This window comes from Cottoperca gobio, chromosome 16, assembly GCF_900634415.1.
Source record: "Cottoperca gobio chromosome 16, fCotGob3.1, whole genome shotgun sequence".
Classification (NCBI taxonomy): domain Eukaryota; kingdom Metazoa; phylum Chordata; class Actinopteri; order Perciformes; family Bovichtidae; genus Cottoperca; species Cottoperca gobio.
The window spans coordinates 672,238-685,112 of record NC_041370.1 but is presented as its reverse complement, the minus strand read 5'-3'; the positions used below and the strand labels follow the sequence as shown (position 1 = coordinate 685,112).

The following is a 12,875-nucleotide window of genomic DNA, read 5'->3' as shown; positions in this document are numbered from 1 at the left end:
AAAACTAGAACATCACATTTGCATTTTTTGTGATTTAAGAAAAAAGAAACGAGATCTCATCCAGAGACCTTACAGTGAGGGCAGCGTTACCAGAAACTAACTCGCTGCAACCCTGAAATAATGTGGACATTACCCGGAGGAGGAGCTCTATGTGAGAACGCAAATGTGCGAATCATTCGGACCGAACATCAAACGGACTTCACTCTGCCAGCTCCCGAGTACAAAGTCTGTTTAATGTCCGGGTGAGTGTGAACAGAGCCGCTCACTGTGCTCTGAAGTCACAGTGAGCGAGTAGACGTGTTGTTGATGCTAAACCGGAAGATAAAAAGTATCTGAGGGTGGAGAAGAAGAAGGGTCATTAACACAAAGAAGCCAACGAAGATGTGAAACAGGAGAGAGGACGAGATGCAGGACCTTCTGTCGACAAATTCAAGGAACAAGAGACTCAGTTGTTTTCTGATTAAATTACGAACCGGCTACGTGACAGTGAAACAACTCAAAGTTAACGAGGCTCAACGAGATCATCTCACCTCCACTGAGAGTGTGTGTATTCTTGTATTAACTACGTTGTGGGGACCAACAACTGTGTACTTCCTACAGTCACATTTTGAGGTCTGGACCCCATATGGTGTGACAGGATGAGCAGTTTGTTCTCTTTAAATATTGAGTTATATATAATTAAATACGAATGACGAGTACTAAGGACATGTTATGACAAATAACATGTCCTTTAAATGTCAACATATGTTAACAATGTTAACATGTTCTTTAAATATCATAACCTTTTTTCATAAGATTATGACTTGAAAGGAATAATATGTAACATTCCCGCATTAAAACATCTAATAACAGCTAACCTATGTTATACGCCTCTATATTTTAACAGGATGAAGGTTTTGATTCAGAAAATTACATATTGTACGTTTAAGTTTTGTAATATAAGTACCGTTTACTTTGTTGTATATTTTGCTCATTCTGCTATATTTTTATTGTTTATTAAGCTATTTATAGCTTCTGTACTCGTATTGTGCACTGCCTGACGCAACAAAAGTCCAATATACATAGTTATATGTAATAGAAATCTTTAATTTTGGAGAAAAAAAAAAATTAATATATTTTTTATCTCAAAATATTAAGAATTCACTAATTCACAAAATATTATTAATTTATTTTAAATATGACACATTTTCTCTTAGAATAACAACTTTATTCTTTAATTTTATTCTTTAAAATATTATGACTTTTTTTGTAAAATTAATACTTTATTCTTGAAATATTTACATTATTACTCTTTTCTCTTTTGGTAGCCTTAGTGGACAAAAGTTATATAGTTACAGATACAGTATGCATCTTAATCGGCTTCCAGGACACAGTTTACAACTTTATTTCTGAAATCTTGTCTTTCTTACAGTGAAAATAAAATACAAATGTAATTTCACACATTTTGGACCTGAAATTAGGGTTGCAGGCGTTGTGCAATATGAGGACTCATTTCAATGTTGGGGTAATTACTTTATATGTGTAGAGGTTTGACTTAAGGTTTGAGGTTTTCATCTTTACGGTCTGGGTAAATCTACATATGTTAAGTCCTCCTAAGTGACAAAAACAAGTCTGATACAACAACATGATTTTATGCTTCAATGTTTTTCTTTCAGCTTGTGAATTTGAGCTGTGATAAAGGAACATTTCTACGTGCTGTGAAATTCCTGGGAAAGAAGAAATACAAACACTGTAATGAGGAAGAAAACATGGTGGCGGCAGCCTTCAGGCTCTGACCCACAGGAGCATGCCCTTTATTGCATGACTGAGCCACAGAGTGGTAACAGAAACTATACAAGAGAGAAGCACCTAGAGTTTGATACTGACTTCTACACTTAACAATGCACTTTTGCTCTCCGGGAAGAAGGGTGGTGCACAGACGTAATGTGATGTAGGCATGCAAAGAACAACAGCACAGAAATAGTTATCTTTTCACCACTGACTCGAGTTGTTGTGGCAACATATCCTGTTGTCTGATAACACACGACACACCGTCAAATGTGGGAAACGTCTCAGAATGATTGGACCAAAATACACGTTAGGGTTATGTGTTTATAAACAACTGCAAGGTCCTTTCATTATGTTCATTATCGATGTATAAGCTGATGATTTCTTTCTGTTCTGTCTCTTAAAACATCAGAAAACTACGGTGGCCAACAAGGGTAAAAGTACGCATAAAACATTTCCTTTAGGAGAAACGCAAACAATATGTAATTCTGTTGTTGTTCTGAGATATTTTAAACGAATATGGCCAACGTTAAAATAATATGTACCTTTTTAGGTCGCTTCTTTATTCTGCTTTTTTTCACGTTTTAAAAAACAAACACTCAAAGTCAAGGGAGGATAATAATAATAATAATAATAATAATAATAATAATACATTAGTTTTGTATAGCGCTTTTCTAGAAACGCAAAGAAGCTTAAACGGCTAAATTTCAAGGATGCTCCCTCATCGAATCAGGACGTCGAGGATCCTTCAGATTCTACTGAGGTCAGAAGGTTTGTAAAGATGCTTTTATGGATCCTCCGCTCTCCTAAAACACCCACAATCCTATTCGCACGATGCACTTCCTGCCTCTCATCCTATTTGTAAACAAGCACATTTTTTCCTCAAGTTACTCACGCTAGTTACCAATGTTTCATCAACTGTGGTTGACATAACCTTTATTGCTGCTTTATACATGTTGTGGAAGTCCCGGATACGTCGGAAAAGCAAACACCATCGTGTCTTAGTTCTTAACATCATCCGGAGGTCCAACCAGTGACTCTTGTGGGGTTGTACCTTGCAGAGCGGTCCCTTTAACCATCAGGTAACCACTGGTCAGAGTCTCCTGGTTCTACCACCTCAGTTCCTCTCCTCCGCTGCTCCGGGTGCTCGCCCTCTCTTGCCCATGCAGCCTCAACATCTCCAGGACGCTCCGGGCATAGGCATCCCTCAGATTCAAGCCTCCTCCTACTCCTACCCCCCCTACCGAGCCATGGGCAAGCCTCTTCAGCATCTCGCCGTGCCGCATCGCCGCCTCCTTAATCCTCAGGGTGAAGTAACAGGCAGAGAAGCGCTCGTTGATAATGGCGATGGGGAGCGCCAGGATCAGGATCCCTGACAGGATGCAGAGGAAGGCCAGCACCTTCCCCACGGCTGTGTCAGGCTGGATGTCTCCGTACCCGACCGTGGTCATGGAGGTTGTCGCCCACCACCAAGCGACCGGCACGCTGGTGAAGCTGGTGCTGGGAACGTCATGCTCCAGAGTGAAGACCGCCGCCGCGAAGATGGAAATGCCGACACCGAGGAAGAGGAGCAGGAGGCCAACCTCCTCGTAGCACTGAGCGATGGTCAAACCCAGAGACTTGAGGCCTGAACAGAAATGAGGACAGAGGAACATTTTATTTTCACATACTTTGCATTCCTGCTGAGCATTTCCAGTTGATTGATGCATTTGGTGGTAATACCTTTATGGAAAGGGAACGTAACAAAAACTGTTGCTTTTGGTGCCTTAAAATGTGCTCTGACATCGTTATGAGAATCTGAAGTTTATATATATATAAACTCCTAAAAATTACGTTTTAATTATATTTAGAGGGTCCACTGAAGTCTGCATAGGTGGTCAGAGTGAAACATAACAGAGACGTTTAGTTGTATGGAAACATCATTTACCTGTCAAGTGTCGTCCCAGCTTCAACATGCGGAGCGACCTGAGGAGTCGGAGGACCTGCACCACTCGGCCCATGTTCTCCAGCTCTGTGGATTCTCCGTAGAGGTTCTCCACCGCTAGCGTCACATAGAACGGCAGGATGGCCAGCAGGTCGATCACGTTGGGAATACTTCGACTGAAGCGACACTTATCCCTCACGCAGAGAAACCGAAGTGCCAGCTCGCATGTGAACCACACCACGCACACGTACTCCAGGGCATCGAACAGCAGCGGTGCACCAATACCAACATCGCTCTCACCAAACTCCTCGCCTAAGTCTAGCGAGATGAGCACCATGTTGATGACTGACATCACCACAAAGAAGATTGAGAGCGAGCCGAAGGTGCGAGCAGCGCGGGATGATTCGGGTTTCTCGAGCAGGTCCCACAGGCGGCGACGGAGAGCCGGGAACGCTGCATCCACAAAGTCCTCATCGCTGTCCTTGGGCTCAAATTCTTGCTGCATGTCGAAGGTCTCCTTTAGCTCCTTACGCCGGTAGTAACGCTCGCGGCAGCAGGAGTCGATGCGGAGCTCGTCGATCCCCCAGTACTCGATCTCCTGCAGAAAGGAAATCTCACACAGCTCCTCCCTCACGTGCAGGTGACCCGTCTTGTAGTAGTTCATCACATACCTGTCAGCACATATATCAGAATCAGAAGAAGGTTTATTGGCAAATAGGTTTCCACCCAAAGGAACTAAAAGGTTCCTTCAGCCTATTGTGGTCTGTATTTCCACCGTACTCTAACAACGTTATTGTTTGCAACTACTACGGCCGAGCTGTCACCTCTCTGAAAATGTCGCAAGACATTTCCAAACATTTGGATAAACTGACCACATATTTTCTCGAAATCGCAATATGGACAAGGAGGAGCAATATTTGTTCAATCTGTGTCAGCAAGAAAAGCTTTTTACAGGTATTCTTTCTCTGCTGAAGAGTTTTAAGTGTATTCTGGGTTGTGAGCTGTAGGACATCATGACTCAACGAGAGCTGACAGCCCACCTGTGAAGACGACCCCAAGTTTAGACATCAGGTGCTGCTGTGACTCAAACTAATGTTTGACTCGAGGCAGAAACACAGTTGAGATGTGACTTGTTGTTTTCAGAAGCTTCTTAAATCCACTGACCTTTATGTAAATGGTGTTTTATAAGCTTTATTTAAATAAACATGCTGCTCAACCTGATAGATTACTCAATATAATTGGTTAAAATTGCAATCGACCAGCATGTGACTACAAACTGCTTGATTATTGTAAGAGACATATCATGGTCATAGATAAAAGAAATCAAAGATGACTGTCTTCTGACGATCTTCCGCATCAATGGGGCCCACAGAGCAGGAGCACTCCCAGCCACTACGTCTCAGCTCAGTCACATGAACGGAGGGAAAATAACCCGGGATTCAGCAATTAGCACATTAGCATTCATTTTCATTTTGGGGGTTGAAGTCTGAGAGAATGACCCAATTTCTCACTTGATTTATCAACTCAGTACACTTATTCTTTATGGCCTCAATTTCTAGTTTCAAGTCTTTTTCAACACAGCATCATGTTCATTTAGTAAAATAAACAAAGTAGCGTATGTTTTAGGGCGGGGCTACCTTGTGATTGACAGGTCGCTTCTACAGCATTATCTGTATTCACGAAAGTTATGGGTTTTGGGTCGCCTAAAAATGTCTTGTTCAGTGTTCGGTTGTACTGAGCTCCACCTTCCCGTGTCACTTCTGGTTGCACAAAAACAAGATGGACAAATGTAAGCCTTCTGAACGGCAGTCCACAAACCTCGTCACGGTGACTACAGTCTATGTGTGTGTCCGACAGAGCAATTAGGTGTCCAGAGTATCACCACTGCCTCTGACAGCCAACAACATCTCCACTTCTCTCCCAAATCCTAAATACAATCCGAATACCATTCTTCACAATGTAAGTTGCTGTGTTTTATTACAACAGGTCATCATGCATGCGTCAGGTAAGAGAACAAGGCGCCACCTACTGGAAGGTCTGTGAGTTTCTATCGAAAAATAACTCGTTCTCAAGGAAGTCTGCGTCGTCGCAGAGCTCCAGCACCGAGTCTCGGCTGCAGCGGGCCAGTTTCCCCAGCCGAGTCTCAGGGTAGGACTCCAGCAGCTCCTGCGACAGCACGTAGCGACTTCCCCCGACGTTGATTATGAAGAAGTCGAGCGGGTCTCTGATGCAGGACGCTGTTGAATCGCTGAAGAAAACATTGGAGTCCAGAGACACCGGGGAGGAGCTTGCGCCGTACAGCTCCTCCACCGTCACCAAGCTGTAAGGGAGGCTCATGATGGAGGACAGGGGAGCTGGTGGAGAAGTTAAGGGTATGAGGAGTCAGAACTAAATCTAAACTTTATTTTCAAAGCATAATCATTCAAGGAAATTTAAAAAAAACAATAGTCCAGGGAACCTTAAAGATGTATTAAATAACTGTTTAACCACAAGGGAGTTCTTTTAGGGAGTTTTTCTTTGTGCAGTGCGAGGGTCTGAGCACAGAGGGTCTGAGGACAGAGGGTCTAAGGACAGAGGGTCTGAGCACAGAGGGTCTGAGGACAGAGGGTCTAAGGACAGAGGGTCTGAGGACAGAGGGTCTGAGGACAGAGGGTCTGAGGATAGAGGGTCTGAGGACAGAGGGTCTGAGGACAGAGGGTCTGAAGACAGAGGGTCTGAGGACAGAGGGTCTGAAGACAGAGGGTCTGAGGACAGAGGGGGTCGTATTTATAGTCTGTAAAGTCCACTGAGACAAATGTGTCATTTGTGACATTGGGCTATATAAATAAATTTGATTTGATTTAAAACAACAAACTAACAAAGAACCAATGAAGCACAAAGAAGAGGCAGGACAGGAGGAAAACAAACGAGACAAATCTACAAAATGAGAAACAGAGAGAGATGTAGGAATGAGAGCGACGAGCCTCCGGTCGTGTCTTACACCAGCAGATCTCTGGCTGCTGCAGTTTTTAAATATTTTAGCTGGCTTCCCTAATTAATAGATCTAATGCTACTATTCCTGTGATCATTTATTCCCTTTAGCAAGATGCCTCTGTGTTACACTCATCACACTACTTTAATACACTCAAACTACATGAGGCCATTTGAGCAGAGGCCGAGGTGGACAGATGAACGGCCGAACAGGAAAACACCGTTTTGAGTCAGAGACACTACAAGCTAAATATTGAAAGTAATATTGCACATTATTTTGAAAGGTTGTATTGCACATGATATTAAAAGGTTATATTTCACATTATTTTGAAAGTAATATTGCACATTATTTTGAAAAGTAATATTGCACATTCTTTTGAAAGGTTATATTGCACATTATTTTGAAAGGTAATATTCCACATTATTTTGAAAGGTTATACTGCACATGATATTGAAAGTAATATTTCACATGATTGTGAAAGTAATATTGCACATTATTTTGAAAGGTTATACTGCACATGATATTGAAAGGTAATATTGCACATTATCTTGAAAGGTTATATTGCACATGATATTAAAAGGTTATATTTCACATTATTTTGAAAGTAATATTGCACATGATTGTGAAAGTAATATTGCACATTATTTTGAAAGGTAATATTGCACATTATTTTGAAAGGTAATATTGCACATTATTTTGAAAGGTAATACTGCACATGATATTGAAAGTAATATTGCACATTATTTTGAAAGGTTATATTTCACATTATTTTGAAAGGTAATAATGCACATGATGTTGAAAGTAATATTGCACATTATTCTGAAAGGTAATTAAGGTAAAGGTGACTCTTCATAAGAGTCATAACATAAATTGTTAGATGACAAAAACAAAGCATCTGAATCTTACCTGCGTCTAACTGAAGAGGATCTCTGTTTGATGATAACTAATTTTCTCAAAATCTTTGTTGCGAAGTAAATGTTTCTAGGAATGATCACATGATGACAACAGAGAATAAAGTTGCATGTGTCGTAGACTGTATCAGACACACAGGCAGCAGGAGGAAGCAGCTCCCAGAGCCTCACGCCGCTCTCTGCTGCTCTCTGAGCTCCGAGGTGCCGGTTTAAAATAGAGCGGTGGAAAGTATGAGAGGTGATTAATGACACACAGGAGGAGGAGAGGAAGAGGGGAGGAGGAGGGAAGGGGAGGAGGAGGGGAGGAGAGGAGGAGGAGAGGAGGAGGAGAGAAAGAGGAGGAGAGGAGAGAAGGAGGAGAGAAGGATAGGAGGAGGAAGAGAAGGAGAAAGAAGGTCTTTCAGAGTCACAGCTGTTCTGTCTCTTATAGAAGAACTCACCTCATGCGGCCCCTGTACGATGCGTTGCGGGGTAAAAACCCGAACGGTGTGGGTTAGGGAAACCTGATAGGGACATTGCCTTCGACGACGCCAAGGCTGCGCTGGCCAACGCTGCTTTGCTGGCCCACCCGTCTCCCACGACCCCGATCGCCCTCACGACTGACGCTTCTGACTACGCAGTGGGGGCTGTATTCGAACAGTGGGTGAGTGGTGCCTTGCAACCACTCGCTTTTTTCAGCCGCAAGCTACGTGACAACGACAGAAATTACAGCACTTTCGACCAAGAGCTCCCAGGTCTCTTTCTCGCTATTCGGCACTTCAGGTCTCTGCTTACGGGCCGACGCTTCACTGCCTTTGTGGACCACACGCCACTAACGTTTGTTATGGCCAAGGCCGCCGAGCCGTGGTCTGGCCGCCAACAGCGCCAGCTCTCTGCTATCTCAGAGTTCACCACAGACATAGAGCACGTAGCCGGAAAGCACAACTTTGTCGCAGACTGCCTCTCTCAACCTGTGGTGGCGGCCATCCATTTAGGCCTCGATTATACTGTTATGGCTGCCGACCAGGCCGCTGACATGGAAGTGCAGGCCTACCGGGCAGCCGCCACTGGACTGCGGTTAGAGGATGTAGAGTTTGATGACGTCAACACCACACTCCTCTGCGACGTCTCCACGGGTCAGTCCCGCCCTATGGCTCCCGCTAACTGGCAGCGCCGTGTTTTTGACCACTAAGCTAGTGGGGGTTAAGTTTGTCTGGCCTGGCCTTCGGAAGGACATCAAGAGCTGGGCTGGCTCCTGTGTGGCGTGCCAGCGTTCCAAGGTGCACTGTCACACAAAGGCCCTCTTGGCACCGTTTCTTGTGCCCGAGAGGCGTTTCGATCACGTGAACGTAGACCTTGTGGGCCCCCTGCCCCCCTCCCGGGGGTTCACTCACCTCCTCACCATGGTGGACAGGACGACCAGGTGGCCAAAGGTGATTCCACTGTCATCGACCACGTCCACTGACGTGGCTCGGGCATTTGTCGGATCCTGGGTGGCCCGTTTTGGCACACCATCGGACCTCACCTCTGACAGGGGTGCCCAGTTTACGTCCGAGCTCTGGACTGCGGTCGCTGAGAGCCTGGGGGTGAAACTCCATCGCACCACGGCATAAAACCCGCAGGCCAACAGGCTTTGCGAACGGTTTCATCGCTCCATGAAAGCCGCTCTGCGGGCCAGCCTCACAGACAGCAGCTGGGTCGTCCGACTTCCATGGGTAATGCTCGGCCTCCGCTCTGCCCCCAAGGAGGACCTCCAGGCCTCGTCTGTGGAGCTAGTTTACGGCCAGCCACTTCGGGTCCCGGGTGAGTTTCTCCCGGTTGCTGTGACTCCCTGGTCTGCTGCCTCACATCGAACTGTACTCCTGGACAGTGCTGGTGACTTTGCTCCTATCCCCACTTCTCACCACTGCCTCCCTCCGTCCTATGTCCACAAGGATCTTCAGTCTATGTTTTCATTGGCCATGATGGCCACCGTACTCCCTTGCAGCCTCCCTACAACGGCCCCTTTTGCGTACTGGAGGCAGGGCAAAAAAACTTTTTGGTGGACAAGAGGGAAGTCTGAGCGGGTCTCGGTGGACCGTCTCAAACCTGCCCATTTAGACCTGAACAGGCCAGTTGAGTTGGCCGTGCCCCCGCGGCATGGTCGCCTCCCTGCCAGGCCCCGGCCCCCTGACCCACCCCAAGTCCTGCACTAGCCCCTGTTGAACGGGCCCTGTTCCCCATCCCTGCACCTTCACACGTGAAGCGCAGTCCTTTTAGACACCCGCTACCTAGACATTCTTATTTCTCCATGTTTCTGTACAGTATGGTACATGTGAGGTTGTATGGGGGTGATTAGTGCCCAGAGGAAGCAGAGACTGCGCAGAAACTTTAAAGAGGAACTCAGTTCCACATTAGTTTGTTGGTTATGGTTCTTCAGCCTGTGAAAACAGCTGCATGTCTGAAGTCAAGCGTAAAACGTTCAGATCTAAGTAACTATGCGACCGAGCCTGCAGCATGTTTAGAGTTTGACCTGTTCCAGAGACTAAAGTCTCGACCTTTGTGGCTTCGATTTAGACTAATTAGCTTTTCGGCCATAATGCAGCAAGCGGCAACCTCCGGGTCTGGCAAGTGAAGCTGCTGCAGAAGTTTCTTAGAGCTGCATTCTTTCTAATATTATTTATTTAATTTATATTTCAATCTGTAGTTTCAAGTCTTCTTCACGTGATGTTCATTTAGAAACTTATAGAAACATTTAGAGTAAAATAGAGGATAAAGCAGCGTCTCTTTAGGGCGGGGCTACCTGTGATTGACAGGTGACAGATTGTTTTCCTCTTACAACTTTAACTCTTTCCCAGTTTGTTTTCATGAAAATTGATAAATAACATTAAATAATTAACTTGTTGATCGTATTTGTTAAGAGATTTGTCATATTGCCATAAATCCACACTGTTCGTCTCCCAGCACTATCAGACTTCCCTGAGACTGATGTTCGCTCTCTTGGCCTCTGCAGCTCTCTCCTTCTCTTCACTCCCTGCAGATTGTTGCAGAAAGCGTTTGTTTCCCTTATTAATCATTAAGTAGCACTTGGGTCAGATTATTTTTCATGTATTAGTATTTCATCTTTCTCACATCTGCCTGATGCTGCATCTTCTTTGTGCATCAGTGAAGTGTCTCCATCTAGTGGCGGAAACAAAAACACCACCCTGAATGATATAACAAGTGAACCCATAAATCGGGGAAGTTATCATCTTCGCTCCCTGGACTTATTCCTCCCAACTGTCCCTGAGGTCCGTACTGAACTGGGCTGTAAGTGTGCTGCTCCTCTCCTGAATCCTCTGGATCTAGATCTTATAATTCTGTCATTTGTGGCGTTATGTGTGCTGGTGGCCAGCACTCTCTTGAAAAGGAGTCTTTTATTCCTGATTATTAAAGGTTCCATTCCTTTGAGATTTAGAATAAACTGTGAATGTTTCAGGTGGCTCACTTTTTATCCAGTTTTAAGACACTTTTTACATCTTGGTGTTTTTAACTCTATATTTGAAGGATGAAGGATTTTAGTCCTCGGACGTCTGGATCTTAAGTTCTCACAGAAACAAGCTGACAAACGTTAGCGGCAGCCGAACAGCGTGCAGCAGAAACTCTGATGTTTAACCTTTGAATCAGGGGAGAGGAGGAGACCTCTGTGGAGAATTCTGCTCCCGGTAAAAACCTCCTGAACGTCTGGATCTTAAGTTCTCAGAGAAACAAGCAAACATCACAGCAGTGCACTAGAAGGATTATGAGGCTCGTCAATGATTGTCCCGTGCCTTGCTATTTAACCTGTCCCCTTGTGCAGATACCTCCGTCTCGAGATAACCTCTTGGGAAATTGGTTGTCATAATTCAAAATAAGCATTTCACCCTTAGCAACCCTTAGCCCAGTGATTCCCAAACTTTTTCTGCAGGGCCCCCCTTTTGTAGATAAGAATATTTTCGAGTCCCCCCCTGGGAGCCCTGTCACAAACTTGTCCATGTTATGCTAGCAGGGCTCAAGCCTTGCCCACTTTGGGAACCACTGCCTTAGCCTGTGGTAATCTAACAGCGATGAGATTCCGCTGAGGCCGAACACCTGGCCGGCTCGGTGGAGGGCCCCGAAGGTTGTAAGTTATCTGTACCCTGTGTGTTGTGAGGCTTCCTTGGTAAAATCTGTAATGTGTGCCGTAGTATGGATTGCACTGATGCTTACCTCCCGAGGGACGTCACTGGATCCCCGCAGAGAAACTCGTCCTCCGGCCGGTCAAGGTTCTCTCAATGAAGAAAAGGAGAAGAAACTCTCGGACGAAGGCTTTGTCAAGTTCTCACAACACTCTTTTATTTAGTTCAATATCAATATCCCTCTGCTCCTTCCCTTACTCACATCCCTACATACACATACATGCACTCTAGTCTTCCAAGGATACATACAGATCAGGAGTTGAACCCTTCTCTTCCTAAACACTCATTGTGAAACCATGAAATGGACATCATCAGTTTGATTATTTGACAGTAAATCCTAATGGAGCTGTTTGCTGCACAGTATTACATCACAGTTCATTTAGCTGACAATTTAGTCCAAAGAAAAGTTACAATAAAAACAATGATGAGACAAACTCAGAACAGCAAGAATGTTACAAGAACATCAGCTTCTAATAAGTGAAATCATTTCAGAGCAGAACAACAGCTTCAATAAGACAAACCAGTGGACGTGCAACATGCAGAAGCAGAACAATAACATTCCACCATCAGCTTCAAATAAGCTCACACATTTAAGTTCTACATACAGAGAGCAGAGTTTATTATTATTATTGTCCAGCTGCAGTTTAAACAGGAGAGTGTTCAGTGTGCAGAAGGTGTGCAGACTTCCTGCTGACCTGACATCAATGTGGATCCTTCCATCATTTAGCAGCAGGGCAGCAAACTGTGTCCTGGGATTTTACTGATATAAACTAAACAAAGGTGAGAAGTACCTACTATATCTACTGTATCTACTATAGTGAAATAAAGACACCTGAGGAAATAAGTTGTCTTTGAGCTCTTTATTCTTGCAAGAAGGTTCAATGGTCATACAGCAGTCTGCGTGAGGAAGAAAGAACACATGTGAAGCTGTTCATCCATTTTAAAGACAGAGAGGGTTAGAAGAGTCGTAAAGCTTATCAGCATATGCTTTAGATCAGGGCTCTCCAGAAAGCTTTCAGCAGCTCGCGCTTCACAGACTGTGTTCAAAACATCCCACGACATGTAAATGCACCTCTTCCCACTTATTCAATCAACACATAGATGTCCCGCCCCCTCCAACACAACATAATAACACAAGCCAATCAGCT

General features: G+C 44.6%; 1 protein-coding gene across 1 annotated transcript; it reads right to left on the bottom strand.

Moving 5' to 3' along the window:
• Positions 1 to 2,876: 2,876 nt before the first annotated feature.
• On the bottom strand, positions 2,877 to 6,028 carry kcnv1 (potassium voltage-gated channel modifier subfamily V member 1). Its single transcript, XM_029451060.1, has 3 exons — positions 5,721 to 6,028; positions 3,695 to 4,362; positions 2,877 to 3,394 (listed from the first exon to the last, which is right to left on the bottom strand). Exons 1-3 carry the CDS (start codon positions 6,026 to 6,028, stop codon positions 2,877 to 2,879), a joined length of 1,494 nt encoding a protein of 497 aa, XP_029306920.1.
• Positions 6,029 to 12,875: the final 6,847 nt, after the last annotated feature.